We start from the raw sequence: 18,956 nt of genomic DNA, 5'->3' as shown, positions 1-18,956 counted from the left end.
AAATGTATCGCCGAACAGATTGTTACGCGACAAAATAGAATGATAGGCGCATGCGTAGTTGTCTGCCAATGTCGACGTTGTTCCGTACGAATGGGTTTCTTCGGGGTACTTGCTGAACTTTAGAAAGCCACCAGTCAGCTGTTTTGTATGACGGTATGTGTTTTTAAATCCAGACATTTTACGATGCTCTCAACAGTTTGTGGTGTTTCTTACGCACGTTTTTGTTGCCACGCAAACAAACATACCTACACAATTTGTCCAAAAATACGCTTCATTGCGGTTCTCTGAAAACATTATCAAAATTGTCTTTCTGTGTTAATTTTAATATTATGACAAAAGATTATGCATTCGTAACACCAATCGCCATGCATAAAATGCTTGGAAAATAGGACGTTTTTAAAAAATATTTTAATCTATCTTTAAAATTGAATTTGGATGTATAATTCCGATCTCCGCTTAAGCAAAATTCTTATTAAAGCTGGGTTGTTTTATTCCCATTAATTTGTAACTATTTTTTAACTTCCTTTCGCACACGTTTGCTCCATACTCCGTTTAGAAATGAAAAATCCAACACTTTCCTCTCTTACGATGACGACTACCGGAGTGGCTACGCTAGGGTCGTCAGTACGAAAACACTTAAGTTTCGTTACCGTACCTTCTATTCCGAAACCATTCCCATGCTATGTGTTGCGACACAGGCGAATCCGTCTCCATTCGGGTTTCGCTCGGCATGTGATGCCTGGCTACTCGCTGCTCGTGGGTGGCTGAGGATTCCCGAACACTGTCAGCATTTCATCGCCTCGTGCTTCCGGAAATAAGACAATCGAATTCCGCAGTCTGCAAAGTTCTGACCCGGATCGTGACATTTGCGTTTGCGTTCAACCTGAACATTATACAGGTTTTGCTTAGTTTGTATATTGTCGAGTATATAAATTCATAGCATTTTTCATCCTCATCGGGAATGATTGTTCAAGGTACCTTTTAAGTGGCACAGTCTCGTTCAACTGTACGATAGCTGTAAACCAACTGCAATTGAATATACATTGTAGTGTAGTGCAGTGTAATATTGTGTTTAATAATGAAGAAGATCAGTGTTGTCAATGTGTTAGCTCAAAGAAAATTATACCACATAATGCCACCATTTCCCTGTTGCTATAAGTTTGCGTGCTCAAATTATGTCTTTCAAAAATCAATGAAATTAAATCGTGTTTCAAAACAGGACACTGACAGTGTGGCCAGTGCTAATGTACAGCGATGCTCGGATGGTGATGAGTTCTTCCGAGCGATAATTCATTTACTATCTGTTAATGGTTGCCCACTGACGGACAAAAAAAGAAAAACAGTTTTGCCAGCCGGTAGCTGTTGTTAGTGCTGTGGGAATTTGTTCGGTCTTGAGAGCTGCTCAACAACACACAAATGTCAAACGCTGAGAGCTGTGTGAAGTTTTTAGCTATTTTCTCTGGTTTTCCCGCTTTTCCTCTCACTCACATTCAGTCGATATTATTGAGTTGCGGGGTAGCTGGCAGATGTGTTGCATTTCACAGGTCGCGTTGAGAATGTGCGTATGTTTGGTTGCTTGGCTTCGTATTTTACTTCGCTAGCGCTTACCTGCTTCAGAGGATACTCCTCTGAAAACCAAAGTCATCGCGACATAACCGTGCGTTAACAATTATTTTGGTTTTTGATCACTCGCTGAACATTTTCCGTGTCGAAATCGCTCTATTCATACTGCGTTTTAAAATAATATTTCATTGTAAGCTTCTACCCGTGTCGTTCGAAAATCTAATTATTTTCATAATCAAAGTGAAACACTTAAAGAAGGTATCTACTAGTAATGTGAATAACCACTCGTTAACGTGAAGAGTTCACTCACTCTTCCATAAAATTACTCCGACCGTATTGGGAAATTATAAACAAATTCGTATCATCGTGTGATTCGTTATTCATATAAGTATTCCGATATTCATCACTTTATCACTTCATCACGTTATGAAAGCAATTAGATGCAACTATCTCCCAATTCAAATAGAATGTGATTTGTTCTTACTAAATATTAGTCAGTGTGTTAAATAACCATAAATCATGACAGAATTCACTCCCCTTCTCTAAAGCCGACTAGCAACCAACTAACTGTGATTTAAATCATTTGAGTGTTTTTAACTTATTAGCCTCGATACGAAGTTTGCTCAAAAATATTCGATTCTGTAATCGTTTTCCTAATTGGAGGGGTTTGAATCTTTTATGCATCTATGCTATCCTCCGAATTCATGGAGAGCAAGAATCTTTGTTTGTTACCTTTTGAGAGTCCGAGAGAATTATTGGTTTCATTCGTTTTAAATCGTGATTGTTGGGTTTATCTATACATTGTATCCTCTCATAACAACTAGCATGAGCAACCTCACAAGTTCATGAGCGGTGGGAGTGCATGACAAACCGAGGTATTTAGCGAAATTTTGATCAAAATTTCCCACATAGGGGGAATTCTTACCGGTTCTTACCGCTGTTCTAAGCGGTCAGCAAAGTCCGTCCTGTGGGCCAAATGCGGCCCGTCGCAACATTCAATCCGGCCTGCAAAAGGATTAGCCTGATTTTAAAAGATGGTAAAAAACTATTCGTATTCGTTAATTACTGAACACCTTTTAGTATGAAATTTCATACCGTCGTATTGTTTCAAATTTAATTATCGTTATATGTATTCACGGACCAATCATAATGGTCGAACTTGATGTGAAATTTCCCGTATGTATCACAAACATTGTCTGTACTTTGCGACTTTCGCAATGAATCGCATACGGAATTTTGAAGAAAAAAATTTTTTTTTGGTTAAGTGGTTTTATAAAAAGTTTTGAAAGCGACTTTCGCATCAACACGCAGTTTGGTGTCTAGCTGTTTTGCGATACTCGATACATACATATGTTTTTTTTCCTCTAAAAAAATTTCATCGAAATGAAATATTTTTGTTTTATTGATATATTCTTATATTTGCTTATATTATTATCTATTTCAATAATAATATTTTTGTAGCATTTGAAAACATAAACGAACAATAAAAAACCTAACAATTATTTTTACGAGTACGACGATGTTACAGGGTTTTTCAAGTCACTTTCGAATGTAAACTTTTGTAAAAACAATAGCCGATATCGCGAATAAATGAACACATTTTAACAGTCAGTTAATGTTCATTTTGGTTTAACCGAGTTCATTTGTTGTTTATTCCTGTTAAAATAAACAATCGTCAAAACAGTTAACGACTGCACGATAGCGCATATAAGCAGTCACAGGGGAAAAAATCGAGCAGTATAATTAAATGAATGTTAATTTGTATCGCACACGCTCTTGACGATCTTAATTTAACGACGGCATAGGATCAGTCGTTTAAATTAACAAATGAACTTAATACGTTTGCGATGTCAAATTCGATCAATTTTTAACGACTGTAAATTTTTAACTATTTCTTTCGCGATGCCAGTTAATGTTTACATTAGAAAGTGACTTGAAAACGATGTATTTCTATTTTTTTTAATATTGTTATTTTTATTATTATTACTAGGATACATTTATTTATTTATATTACAATGCTTTGCTGTAAGGATTAACAACAAATTGGCTAATTAAATGAAATTGATTAAACTACATATTATGCCTACAATATCCCACATTACCATACATTTTGTTTCTGATCTATTTGTACGCACCAATTAAACTAATGCGAAGCGGTAAAAATACGACACCGGGAAACTTTGCTGACACTTCCGGCAGATCGCACCGTAATACTTAGCGCGAAGTAATCTACACACTCGTAGCATCCAATTTGATATCTTGTTATTTTTAGTCGATACTCTCTTACTATGGTTCGTTTTATTTGGTTCACTTGTGTACCAGTTCGGTCCACTATAAGTAAACGAAATTTGTGTACCAGTTGTTTAACGGCGGCATCTAGCCGTGTTTGCATATTAGCTTAAACATTAATAGTAAAGCAGACACCCGGTCGTAATAAACAATGGCCAATGTTTACGCAATGTTTTAGAATTCCTGGCAAAAGTAACCACGTTAAAACAAACATGGGCGGACAAAAAAATCTAATAACATTTAATCTAAATGTGTGTATGTCAATATCAAAACAGTAGAAGACAAAAAGAACGAGTTTTATTGCAAATGGCTAATGGATAAAACGAGAGGGGGTTATAAAATTTTCTAAGGATTTCTTCACATATCACTGGGTTTGTTTTCATATCATATTCTTGTGGATTTCGCCACCAAAACAAATCCAAAAATGGGAAAAATGGGATTATGGGATTTTGAAACAGAAATTTCATAGACTTTTTAAAGACTCATGCAATGTTTGTTCTAAGAAAGTCAATATATTTCATTTTCATCTTTTTCTTATTTTTGGCAGTACGAGCTACGCGATCACGTACCCGTCTGCATAGTTCCAAGACAGCACGATCGTCCTTACGATTGTATCGTTACCAAGAATATATTGAATAAGAATATATTTGTTCAAAACAAAACAATGAAATATCGTGACAAAATTAAAAAAAAAAACATACTACACTCAGGAACAATATATATATGAATTCTTCGAATTAATGTCCCTTTTGATGGATTAAGTTTATTTTAATGGGAACATCATGTTCTTTTTCACTCGTTAGCGTTATCTGGCGCTTTGCGGTCTTGGCCTGTCTCAGGAGTGTCCGAAACCGCTCACGGTCTCGCGCCTTCGTCTGCCAGTCCTTTATCGCAGCCTTAATGGCGAACTCCTCCTCGCCATCTTGCTACCTCAATTTGAACCTACCACACCTCCTCTGTCCTTATGGACGGCCTAAAAAGACTTTACGGACTAGGTCGTCCGTTTCCATGCGTACAACATGGCCAGCCCACCGGAGCCTGGTAAGCTTTAATCTCAGGTACAGCCTGTATAGTTTGTTCCAAGTTCCCTTCATCCAAGACGTAATATAATAAAATCCGTGCTAAGCCGAGGGTGCGTGTTTTGTCTGCCCCCATATATTTATTTGTTTGATTATTTGTTTCTTTATATTCAATTGTCCGCTCAAATTAGACTAAACAATTTGTTTTTAAATCCTAAATCTATATTATTTTCATCTATCCTTGCCTGATGCATAGACCGCCCATTAAAACGGTTAATACTGAAATGACAATTATACACAAGAATAACGAACACAATGACAACTATTGATTTACGGTGTGAAGACATCTACGGAACTTAACAGAGGCAATATTGAAATCGAACAGGTGCTTCATTGAAATTGCTGATCGCTCTTAAAAGTGGGTCATTCTGTCATTAATACGGAAAAAACACTGAAATGATAATTATACACAATAATAACGAACACAATGACAACTATTGATTTAGGGTGTGAAGACATCTACGGAACTGAACAGAAGAAATATTGAAATCGAACAGGTGCTTCATTGAAATTACTGATCGCTCTTAAAAGTGGGTCATTCTGTCATTAATACGGAAAAAACACTGAAATGATAATTATACACAATAATAACGAACACAATGACAACTATTGATTTAGGGTGTGAAGACATCTACGGAACTGAACAGAAGAAATATTGAAATCGAGCAGGTGCTTCATTGAAATTACTGATCGTTCTTAAAAGTGGGTCATTCTGTCCATAACAAGTGCAACGGATCAAGAGCTACAGGGGAGGGCGTATCCGCAGACGACGTGACGGAACATAAAAATTGAGACAGTTCAGCAAATAAGGAGATTCGATCATATTGTACAGAATATTAGCGATAAACATTGTCTTCGCCGGAATGAAGCGCACATTCAGCTTTTCTCATTGCAACAACTGACATCGTGTTTCATTGTCAGGAACTGTTGTATTTGATGATGCCCTAAATGCCTTGTTGAGTGCGATACGAGTGAATCGTTTTGTACTTTCTCAATTCTCTCCTTGTCTTTGCTACCCGTTGGGGCCCATATTATGCAAGCGTACTCTAAAATCGATCACACCCAGTAACAGTACAAAACCTTTAAACACCCCGGATCATCAAAATCACGGAATAAACGTGACACTATACCGAGAGCTTGTCTAGCCTTTCTAATAGTAGTATTGATATGAACTTTAAATGTTAATGATTCATCCATCCATACGCCAAGATCTTTCACTACATGCACTTGCTGAATAGGACTATCGCCGAGTGTGAAGATAACGATCAGATGGAAGAATACTAATACAGTCATTTACAAATAACACAAATAGGAGTGGACTTAACACGCTACCTTGAGGAGTGATGGTCTTATATTTAACAAGATCAGTTAATCTTGATGCTTTATAGACTGTTCCAACTATGTGGCTCCAATTTTAGTTTTAACAGACAGACAGTCTTCAGAACGTTTTAAAGGATTTAAAACTTTAAAAACTATCAACGGTCATACGGTTTTCTAAATTGTCATCAGCTAATACAAGATCTAATATTCGTCCAGTTTGATTTCTCACTTTGTTGATTTGCTTGAACAGGTACATATCAATGATATCAATTATATGATTATCACCTATAGCGATTTGGGCAAACCCACTACTATTCCATTCAATTTGATTTTGGTTCAAATCGCCAAGTATTATCAGTTCATCGTTTGGTCTCATAATGTCGTGATTTTGTCGATTGAACATGACAGGCATTGAAACGTAAATATCTTCAAAAGACAGATTTGTTTTATAGTAAAATCCCATTGTAGCGATTCCTTTAAGGCAGCGATATCAAACTCATTTGACCCCGCGGACCAAGCCACTGAAAATAGTAGCACGGCATGCAATCTAATTTATACATGATATTATTTGATACAAAAATCATATCGTTAGCAGATCTTTTCATTTCATTTTGAGATGATAGTTACTTAACCTGACGTAACGTAAAAGTAAAATCTTTGACGCAAAAAAAGGTAAAAAAATAGCTGTAGTAGATTATTTTCAATTGGTTATAGGCCTCTGATATATCCAATATTTGCAGAGTTTTATGGTAACTAACAAGGTTCAGTACGCACAAATAATGTGCACAAACTGGCCATGACTAACGCGTTAGTTCCAATACGGAGCAGTAAATTTTGTAAAGTTGATATTGGTGTCATTTTGATTATCAATATTTTTGTGCTAGAAATAAAATAGCGAATTCCTACTTTTGATGCTGTCTAAAGTCCATAGATTACAATAGGTCGTTCAGTCCAATTCAGATCTTCATTTTCACATTTTGCCTTAATTGATGGCTTAACTTAAAAAAATAATGTTCCTAAACTACATACATATGAGTAAGACATTCACAATTTTGAATGAGGTTGAAACTACATCGTGAGTTGTTTCTGTTACGAATTGTTCATCAAATATTTTTTGCTAATACAGGGTTCCCCACGATTTATTGGTTGGTTCCCATCAATTTTTGGTTGCGTCCCATATTTTTTTGGTGCGTTCCCACCATTTTTTGGCCGTTTTTTAGATTTTTTGGTTCATTTATATTAATATCCAATCGAACGATACCAATAAATTATGAAAACAAACCAAAGATCTTTGGGATACGATAAAAAAAATCGTGGGAACGCACCAAAAAATCATGGTTGTTGACTAATAAATCGTGGGAAACCTTGTAAAATTAATCATCGGAATATTTTTCCGCATTTCACTAAAATTGTGCAGAATTTATAGCTCAGTTTCATGAAAATAACTATGTTTGATTTTCTTTCTATGACTATGACATCAAACTGCCTAGCGACTCTCGATATGACTGCAAAGTATAATTTCCATGTCGACTCAACTGAAGTCCTTTCTCCATCGTGGTCTTCGCTGGATAACATTCCAAAATTCCATTTTATCCAAATGTTGTTAGCAGCTGCATCCTGTGAAAGCTTCCATTCGCCACGATTGCGGCTGTACTCTACTCGCATTCCCAAGAAGAACTTCGTTTGTCCACAGTCGGTCATTTCAAATTCATCTGTGAACTGGCGCTTCAGCTTCTCGATCGTTTGAATATTTCTTCCAACAATTAGAAGATCGTCGATATTAAGCAACAAATAAATTGCAGACAGGTCTCAGTTGAAACGTATAGGCAGTAGTCCCGGTTTGATCTACGGAACCCAAACTTTAACAATGACGAGTTGAAGCGGTCATTCCAGAATCGTGGAGTTGTTTGAGACCATAAAGCTCCCAAATATTCGAAAATGTGACTCAAATATTCGAAACAGTTAATATAAACAAAGTGTACCATTTTTTTCAGAAAGTTTTATAAATACTAAAACGGCGAGGTGTCGACCTTACCTACAGTGTTGAACCAACACTGAACTTCCCCAAAGTTTTTTTGGCATCATTCTTCGTGATGCACCTGAGTCAAACCACATACCATTTCTGTGAGATACTGTTTAACCTTCAAGGCATACTAGATTTTGTTATGGAACAAACTGTCAAATTGTGTGTCGATGTATTGGTGAGGAAGAACACCATAAGCCCATCTGATATATACACTCACTTTGGTCAATCTATTGGTGATGATGATGATGATGATGATAGGTCCCACCTCATACCCCAACACAGGATTGAGAAAGACGAAGTATCGTAAGATATTAAATAAACTGGTTTAGTAATGCTAATTCAAATTTATATCGAGCAAGTGGTGAGATCACAGATGCGTTTAAAAGCAACAACATGACAACAAAGGAATTTCCGGATTTACATCAACCTTGTAACGTCAAATAAAAGCGGAAAACGTTATAAAGCTTCCGGCGTAATCAATTGCTCCATGGGTTTCCTTTTCGTATAGCCAGTCCAAAGATAACGTTTTTTATCTTAGTCCACTGCTTTCCAGTATTCCCCACATCTCGCTTAACTGCGAGCACCAGGTTTAACGCTGTTTCACAAGAGTGACCTTCCCTATAGCCTAATTGCTCCCGAACCTAGAGCTCATGAGTATCAAGGTAATGAATCAACTGTTCTTGGACTACTATTTCTAAATTTTTCTCTAAATCATGGAGCATATTAATAGAACGAAACTCTTCCGCTGTAATTGTGCCACTCACTTTAGGAATTGGAACGATTAATGATTCCTTCCAAGATTTAGGAAAGATTCCCTCTTCCAATGATTGATTAATCAACAACAAAAAAATGTTTCTCACCTATCACATCGAATACATCTTGAACAGTTTTGGCAGACACGTTTTCAATGCTTGTAGATTTAGTCAAGTTAAAACATATTTTTTTAGTTTGATAAGTGAGATTTTACGAAAACGAAAAATATGCGTGGTATACTGCATGCAAATAAACACAACAGGTTCAGTTTCATTGCAGATGTTGTCATTAATCTGTACCACACTTTTTACGAAAAAATAGTTGAATTTGTTAGAGATCCAAAAATCCTCCGTTTTCAATTCGTTTACAAGAGAGAAAACATTCTCAAGAACTCAAAACTTATTCTCAGACGCGAGCTCGTGGCCTTCGTAAATTTTTGTCACTCTGAGAAATTGATATAGCCACTCAAGCTTTATTTGGCGCTTTAAATAAAAAAAACAAATTTTTGATCGCATTTTTTATTAAACTTTTTCAATTATAAACATCGAATACATTTTCCAAAGTGATTACCGAAAAACCGATCACTTCATCGTTACGATTCTCAAAGATTCTCGAACCGATTTTGTGCCGATTCGACAAACTTTGAAAACGTGGTTTTCTCAAAAGCACTCATAAGTGCTTTAGAAAATGAGCGTTTAGAAATCCCATGGCCCCACGGCCATAAGCCCACCTGTTATATACGGCTTTAGCACAATTTTTCGATCGAAAAAATTCGATCGATCCTGCTATCATTTTGATGTCATTTGACACTCTATTCGCCGCCAAGGTGTTCATTTTACTGATCTTTTTGAAAACTGGTATACCATGACACTCACGAGCAAAATGAACTATTCTACAAAAATTTGATCGTTCCACTTTGTATGGGGAAAAATCCGCGACGCATTGAGCTGCGGAATTTATCGAATATCAGAAAAATGCCATAAATCAAGGATGATGTTTTTGAAAACGTTGTGTAAAAGCAAGTTAGTAAATGTGTTGGTTCTGATACAGGTGTCCCCCGAGATACGACTGTATTTGGGACCGAAAAAATGTCCCAAAGCAAGGCGTAAGTCGAAAAAGGCGTATGTCGAATATCTATGAATATAAAGTTTATAACCGAAGTTGAAGAGTTGGAATTTATGATATCGTGTATTTTATTTAAAATAATGTTCGATAATGTAATAATTATATTTTAAAACTCGTACACAATATAGATATTCAAGATAGGGTAGTTGTGGAATCTTTGGAAATGTGTGTATAACGGTTATCAGCCCAGATATTCAAAAAAATACATCAATTTCTTGTCAATGACAACTTTTAACTGTCAAAATCAAAATCGTCATATCTGCGAATCGTTGTAAATCGAGGGGGTCGTAACTCGGGGGACGCATGTATTCGATAACTTGCGCAGCTCAATGCGTTGCGGATTTTTCGCCATACAAAACGGAACTATCGAATTTTTGTAGCATAGTTCATTTTGCTCGTGAGTGTCATGGTATACCAGTTTTCAAAAAGATCAGTAAAATGAACACCTTGACGGTGAAATGACCCAGTCAGACAGCCTTCTGTTAATTTACCCATTCGAGCAGTTTTGTGTCTGTCATAACAGTAATTTAAGAGCAATTTAGCGGTACGAAGTGTTGTCGTTTGTTGTCAGTGAAAAGATATAAATTAGAACAAAAAGAGTATTGTTTTAATGATCTTTTTGTGGAAGAAGACGTCGGCGGTGTGTTTGAAACTGTAAAATGTAAAAAACAGCCGAGAAATTGCGTTTATTAATGCTATTTGTGCACCAGCTTCTCCGGGTGAAGCGGCTGTTCAAGTCGAGTTTGCTAAAAAAATACATTGTAATCGTTTGTATAAGTTAAGGACAATGATTGAATATAACCATTAAACTGTAATATAATACATTTCGTGTTATTTATTAACAATTTGGCCGAAAAAATACAAATAAAATAGAGGAAGGAATAGGATCTGTCAAAACTGCTCGAATGGGTAAATTAACGACTGCTAATTTACCATTAAATTACTCTTAAATTACCGGTAATTTAGCGGTAAGATAGGGGTAAATTAAGTCCGATTTGTCTGACTGGGGAGTGTCGAATGACACCAAAATGACAGCCGGATCGATCGAATTTTTTCGATCGAAAAATTGTGCTGAGGCCGACTGTCAGTTTTACGTGAGCGCCTATCGAATTTTTTCGATCGAAAAATTGTGCCGAGACCACCTGTATTGCCAGCGTCCTCCGAAACGGCTGGATCATTTTCAACGAAACTTTGAACCTAATGCGTGTGAAATTATATTAAACGATTTCAGAATCGTATTGGTCAATATTGGCATGTTACGATATCATTTTGTTTAAGAATGAAAACTATCTATCTTGCAATGGGTCGCATACATTTTACATATTTTTTTTACATTCATGCTTGATTTTCTGAGATTTGTACTTAATATACTTAATGAATTTAGAATATGTCTCTACAGGTTATTATTCACAACTACTACATAACAGAGGCTAGCTGCTTTTTATACACGTCGTATATGATATGGTATACTTTGTTTTTCCAACAATACTTTTGTTTTTTTTTGCAGAAATATAGCTGAAGAGTGTCCTCAACGATGCGTGAAAAAAGTTTTCCTATAAGTGGTCTAAGAAACTGTCCAGAGTGCCGCAAAATCTGATAATAGGTGAAATATGAGGTGTCCGGCTTTACGTGATCGCCACTGTAGAATCAATACCGAACAAGGAAAAAACTGCAGGCAAAAGTAGTAACCAATGATTTCATCCAAATAAATTTGTAAAATCGTTTCTCCAGCAATTGAAGCACCCGAAAAACTAGAAAGTACCTGCCTAGCTATCGGGCCATACAACGACAGTACCACGGCCATAATAACCAACTTCAATCATTTAATGATCGAAAACTACGTTTCCATTTAATCTAATCGAAAATCGAAATACATACATAATGGAACGGAAGCTATTATATGCATTTCGCGGATGGATTGCCTTTGTGGCCTTCATGGATTTAGGTACAGCCTTCCGGTGTTACATAGAGCGACGGAGTTTTCTAGGAGATCATTCTGAAACGCAGTTTATAGAAGGTAGCTCATACATTTATATTAATTTTGAATGTGCATCAAAAGCCCAAATCAAATATTTTACTTATTTTTTTTTTCTTTTTCTAATCTATACAACGCAGGAGACTACACAATTTCTAGGATACTGGGAATATATTGTATATTAAAAGCAGTCGCATTAGTTCATTGTACGCTGTACATACATTACAAACCGTAAGTACATTTGATTTTTTTGCAAAAATGTTTTACAAACTTGTGTAGTGTTAAAACTTTATATGAATTCTTTTATCTATTTCTTTTAGAGTTGTTAGCATGGGAGGCTGCTCATTAGCAATTACAATGATGCTATACATAACGGAGGCCTTGTATTTCCGCTCAACTACGTTAAACTTCTACGTTATATTTCCTTGCGTTTTGAATTGTAAGTATGATATGATAAAAGGGAATGAATGAATTGTTTGCCTGTCATTTTATTAGATTCTTACACCTGTTCTCACTTTCCTCTGAATCTTTATCCGGTTGCTATAGATCGCAATCCATGAGAATGGATCGCAATCAACTACGTCTGAATCGTTTTCAGCTTCGTCTGAATCGTTTTCAGCTACGTTTGGATCGCTCTCAGCTTCCTTTTGGATTTTACGGTAGCTCGCGCAAATTTCATTGTATCGCAGCCGTTTATTCTGTGACCGCGGGACACATTTGCATTCCAAGGAAAGAATTAAATAATTAATGCATTCAATTGTAAAATCTAACCACTTTTTTATGTGAAGCTTACATCACCATTCATACTTTATTGATTATTTGACCAAATTTTTCCAAACAAACATGCACAATCTTCTTCTTTTTGACGTGACGACCTACGTAGTCATTCAGTCCTGTTTAGGCTTTCGAGATTTAGCCGGATATTCCTTCTTTGCTATGGAGGGACGGTCTGGTTGGGAATCTATTCTGATGCATAGAAGCCGATAAATCTGTCAAATGTTATTCATTGCTTAAAAATGGGGTTTCAGAATTCAATGAGAAGCTCTCAATTGGGTTCAAACATAGAAAAATATGAAATTGTTGCTTTTCATATCGTCTGTTATGATGTGAATCGTGAGGTACGCCAAGCCGTCACTAAATAAACTATGCGCCGCAACAAAATTTGCGTGGGCTAACGTAAAATCCAAAGGTAGCTGAGAACGATCCAAACGTAGCTGAAAACGATTCAGACGTAGTTAATTGCGATCAATTCTCATGGATTGCGATCCATAGCAACCGGATAAAGATTCAGAGGAAAGTGAGAACAGGTGTAATACACTGGAACCCCTCATAACGAGTAGCCCTTGTAACGAATTTTTCGCATAATGAACAAATCTAAGTGCTCTACGAATATCTCTCTTAACGAATAATATCATGCATAACGAGCAATTTCGTTTTTCCAGTCGTGGGGGCGGTTCAGTCGTGGTACAGTCGTCAACTCGAACGACTCAATAGCATGCCTGTCATGGGTCCCAGTCCCCCAAGCCCAGAATGGACCGTCCCCCCGTAGCAAGGATTGACTATCCCGCTACGTGGTAATGAATTAAGTATCGAAAGCCTGTATAGGCCGTGATGTACGCGTAGGACGTTACGCCAAATAGAAGAAAATTTAAATATCAAGCTATTTCCAAAAAAGGTATTAGTGTGGAGGAAGAGTGTAAGGGAGGTCATATTAACACCCGCTGCCAGTACAAAACTCATGAAGTCATACAAAAATCGAAAAAAGCTGGGGCGGGCCGTGGACGCGTTCACTCAACGTTCAGATAACTCCTTTCAGATCAGATAGCGGAGCTGAGAGATTTGCTGCGCTTATCGACAGGTGGAGAAAGTGAAGTAGTGTCTTCAGTTTAGTTGTTCTATTTCATTCCTTGTTATTTAATTTTAAAGTTGTTATATATTAATAATCAATACACAAAAAACTTTTTTTTACTGAACTTCAGTAAAATTTTACTGATTTTTTTTGAGCTGAAGTTTCAGTAATCCTTTCAGTAAAAATAATGCTTACTAAATCATTCAGTAATGTCCGGTGCTCACCAAAATGACAGCTCGTTTACTGAAACCGCAGCCATTCTTATATTACTGATTTTTCAGTAGTTGGCAGCGATTAAAAAATGACGAAATATTTCTTTTAGATTGAGTTTTTATTGATGCGCAGATATTAACAGTCCCTCAGTTCATATTCATACATGTTTTATGTTGTTTTATACAGTTTTTATACTGTATTTTGTCGCAACAAGCGTTGATGGTTCAGTAAGCACTCACAGACACCACGAAATTTTAGCAAGCACCGTGAATTGTAGCCAACATTATACATACCAACACGGCTATCCCTTCTTTTAAATTAACCCCGAAAGCCGAAATATCATCTGAATTTTTATCGGGGTGCCTGTAAGCGCCTACCAAATCAAACTTTTTACACATCCCGAGCACGAGCACACCGCGTTGTTTTGTTTTGATTTCAGTGCATTCAGTTGCTGCATTTTCAGTAATTTGTTTTACTGATATTCAGTGAAACGACTAATTTGACACTGATTTTACTGATTTTCATTAAAATGTGTACTACTGAAATGCATTCAGTAAATTGTTTACTGAAATTCAGTAAAAAAATCACATTTATGCTGAAAATCAGTAAAATATTCTATTACTGAACCGTTTCAGTAAAAATTTTTACTGAAGTGTCTTTCACAAGTGTGTCATGTATTCATATGTGTGTTCTTGTATGTATTCTTGATCTACATGTTCTTAAAGGCGAGAATTTCGATATTGAGAATTGATCAATGCATTACCGTTGCATTTTTCTTGACCTAGAACCAATTATTTCACTTTTCATACAAATTGTATAAAAAAGATCCTCCCGCATAACGAGTGAGTCATTGGAACGTACAGTCTGTTCCCGAGTTACACGGTTCTCGACTTACGCGGATAGGAGACGCGGTTTTCTAAATTTGACAGATTAAATGTCAAATCAGTAAAATTTGCTTCAAGTTCAGTATAAATTGCATTTTTGCTAACAAATTGAAACCGCTCAAAAGCCAGAAATATTAGAATTTTCTGCACGAATCATATCAAATAAATGATAACGTCTATAAAAGTATTAATTTAAATCAAAAACTGCAAGTAATAAATAGTATTTTAGTCAAAAAACATGAAATTCGACTTACGTGGATATTCGAGTTACGCGGATTCGTCGGGAACGCAGAAACCGCGTCACTCGGGAACAGACTGTATTCAACTCGTTATGAGAGGTTACACTGTACTTTATTTATTGTATTTATAAATACAAGTTTTCCGAATTTTTTTATTTGCTTTTTTTTTATTATTATTTTTTTTTCATTGTTTACTATTTTTAATTACAATATAGTGGAGCTCTGATTGATATTAGACCTTTGTGCCTTTTACACAATATACTGGATAAATTTAATAGTTTACACGTCATGATATAGATCATGTTTCAGCTATCGCGTTAGAGTGGAGTTCTTCTGCAGGGAAACGTTTGTTTTGCTTTTTACATTTCTGTTATTTTTACTCAGAAGGAATATCTTTAGCCGTATTATTGTTCGTTAAAATTTTTGAAATGAGAATGTTTGATGAAAATGGTAGTATCATCATGATTTTCCTAATCTAGATGCTTCGCTAGAGGAGTAATCGAGCGGGGTTCGCCAATTTTTGAACATTCAAACCTATACATTTCTTCATGCGAGACACGAATTATTGTCAGTAATAATAATCTTTAAACAAGTGTATTGAGAAGTTACACATTTTTATCTTCTTTTTCTGCTTCTGTGGCACAATAACCGTTGTCGGTCAAGATCTGCCTGCGCCACTAGTGCGCTTGGCTCAGTGTCTCATTGATATAGTCATAGCAGGATAGTCAGTCGTCCTACGTATTGGAGCACGGTCCATTTGGGGCTTGAACCCATGACGTGCCTGTTGTTAAGTCGTACGAGTTGACACCTGCACCACGAGATCGGTTTTATGTTTGTTGATCACTGTGGATAATAATTGAATGGTGATCACTACATTGGGTATCATAAATTTTTTTAAAATGTGCAAAAAAATGCATGAAAAATACTCTTCTGGATTTCCGGCAAATCACCAAAACGATTATCCATATAGTTATGGTCGGCAGCGTAGTAATACTATAGGATTTCACAAATATCGTTCGAATGCGTAAGAATACAAACCTTCATTCTGAATAATAACATCCCAAAATCCAAACTGTTTGGTTGCTTTTGGAGATTGATATTTGTTTTTATATCATTTTGATATCATTTTATATCTCATGTTAACTGAATATTATGTCAACCTTGCAACCACTGCTTAATACATTAAAACATTATTTTTATTTTCTTGTAGCGATAACACTTATAGGTCTATTATATATTCCACGTAAATTGCGACTCTGGGAGCATCGAATTGCTTCCGAAAATGATGACGAAAATTCGCAACTGTTGAAGCAAATGGGAGGATTCAAAAAAAGACGAGCGCATAAAAATAAAACACCATGAACAGTGTGAATAGCATAATGTGAGGTCTTTTTCTATTATCGTTATTTTCAAATAGTATCCCAACCCACCTGTTCTCATATATTTTGGCACCCTCAAGACTTGTTTTCATGAGTAAGAGTCGACTATGTTGTATTACAAAAGTACGGTAATCCCAACGACCCAACAGATAACCATATCGATGGTATAATCATTAAAAAATTCTCACAATTTTGCACGATTCAACATGTTTTCAGACAATTATTTAAAACACAAATAAACAACCTCACAATCTTGCCTATACTTGACAAAATTACATTTCTATTTCCGAAGAGTGTCCATATCAATTTTACTCGAACCTTTTTTCCTTCTTCGAAAAGCCATATGTAAGAAATTCATACGCCTTGTGCACCAATTGCAACATGCTATATATTTCATGGTAGCTAACACAAGAAATCAAATCTTCGCAATGATAGAAGGAATAGAATACAAGTAACCATTTCATAATAATTTTCTACGCCTTCCAACTATTGGGTAAAAAGAAAGGAAAAAGAAAGATATTTCATATATGACGATTTGCTAACACCACGAAACAATTAAAATGAAGGCTTGATGACAATGTTTATTCAAGAAAATTCAGGGGTATTAAATTAGTAGAAGCAGATGGACTTTACAACAACACATTGTGAATGCAACTAAGCTTTAAACATTTATAACACGAATTCTAACGCATGTCACGTGCCGTAAATAATAGTATCACATAATTTAGGGTAAAAGAAAAGATTACCCCTTGGTTGCCTTACTAAGCGCCTCAAAATATGTAATTTAATTATTTATCACATTGGTTTGGCTAGTTCAGTGTAAACGTTCATTGAAAAAGTGAAGAACAATTGTTGGAATTACTCATTAAATTCGATTTTCCAAACATTTAACAAGAATAGCAACAAGTAAAGTTTTTAAGCACTCCAGTTCCTAACTCCGATCCAGTATTGAATCAGCCAAGGGGTAAAATTTACCTTAATAGAATATTTTGTTCGTCGTCTAGCTTTCAACGAAGAAAGTAAAAAAAAAACTATTTGACACCCTGATACCATAAACGTGTGATGAATGATTTTAAGTTATTGGTGCATCCGGTGAGTGTTATTACTAGCATGAAATCAACTTAAATCAGCAAACTAGTTCGTGATAGCAACACAAAGTAGACTGCAGAAATTGCTACCAAGACTACTTCGCTTAATTGAACATTACAAAACGACCAGTTACTCTAAGAATTGCACTTAGAACCTCTCTGCCAACAACTCTTGCTAAACTTATAAACAAAACAATGTAAATAATTTTCTACATTGCCAAAGCTTACATCTTACAGATGGTGTTGTCTTATTATGCACAACTTTATGCAAATTGTACATTTTGAATCAATTCTACAGCAACTGAATCTTAATGACACCATCGGTGTATTTTTGCCTAGAATCTAATAAAAAGAACATAGACCTTTAAAATGCATTAGTCAACATTTATATTATTAAGTAGTATTTTACCACATTTCAATCCACATAATTACCGTCAATGATTATTGACAATCGGACCACCAGCAGAGTCGTTTTTACCTGTAGTCAAATATCAATCTCACAAGATTCACTGGTATGCGTTTAATTCTACAATGCCTATAATTCTTATTAAACAAAATATATGTTATACTATAGACGCAAAAACTTGTTATATGTCATATCGCATTCTGACTAAGAGTGAATAAATTACAAGCAATAAAAGCGTACAACTACGCCAAACAAACAAATTTTATAAAGTAAATCTCGACATCAAGTTCTAGGTTCTAATGGAAAACGGCAATATAAATAAAAAGGAAATAAAACATGCATCATACAAAATAAAGATATAAAAATATATTGTGCATTTTTTAGCTATACCGGCAGTTTCTTTAGATAGCTGGCATAAACGGATTGTGGTAAGTTAGATTTGCTTTAGATAGCTGGTATAAACGGAAATAACGGTAAGTGGTTTATTAAATCTGAGAAGTGATGTGTCTGGTTTTCTTTTAATATTTAAAACATAGAAAATTATGTAAATCATCTGCATGACACTTGTAGCAATCAATGAATTGCTGTGTTGGGTGCTGCGCTGCTTCATTGCGCATATCTTAGTGAACGTATGTAGTTGAATTTTTGATGATCTTCTTTATGCTGTGATCTGGAGGTGAGCATTTCGGCTCTTTTGAGTGAACGTGAATGAACCGAGACGTTCATTGCTGTGAACGTGAACGTGATTTCGGTTCTTTCGTTCTTTTG

At 35.7% G+C, this 18,956-nt stretch overlaps 1 protein-coding gene across 5 annotated transcripts; it reads left to right on the top strand.

Annotated features, from left to right (window-relative positions):
• The first annotated feature begins 127 nt into the window (after positions 1-127).
• LOC120900110 lies at positions 128-17,753 on the top strand. 5 transcript variants are annotated; one of them, XM_040306752.1, is made up of 6 exons: positions 834-974; positions 11,663-11,758; positions 11,887-12,172; positions 12,271-12,361; positions 12,451-12,569; positions 16,526-17,753. In XM_040306752.1, the coding sequence occupies exons 3-6, from the start codon at positions 12,037-12,039 to the stop codon at positions 16,675-16,677; spliced, it is 498 nt and encodes a 165-aa protein (XP_040162686.1). In that variant the 5' UTR covers positions 834-974; positions 11,663-11,758; positions 11,887-12,036; the 3' UTR covers positions 16,678-17,753. The 5 variants fall into 5 exon arrangements, with proteins under 5 accessions (XP_040162661.1, XP_040162652.1, XP_040162686.1 ...); XM_040306727.1 differs by lacking the exon at positions 834-974 and adding an exon at positions 128-153 and having other exon boundaries at positions 11,663-12,172; XM_040306718.1 differs by having other exon boundaries at positions 796-898; positions 11,663-12,172.
• Positions 17,754-18,956: the final 1,203 nt, after the last annotated feature.

This window comes from Anopheles arabiensis, chromosome 2 (genome assembly GCF_016920715.1).
Source record: "Anopheles arabiensis isolate DONGOLA chromosome 2, AaraD3, whole genome shotgun sequence".
NCBI lineage: Eukaryota > Metazoa > Arthropoda > Insecta > Diptera > Culicidae > Anopheles > Anopheles arabiensis.
This window is presented reverse-complemented; position numbering and strand designations above follow the sequence as displayed.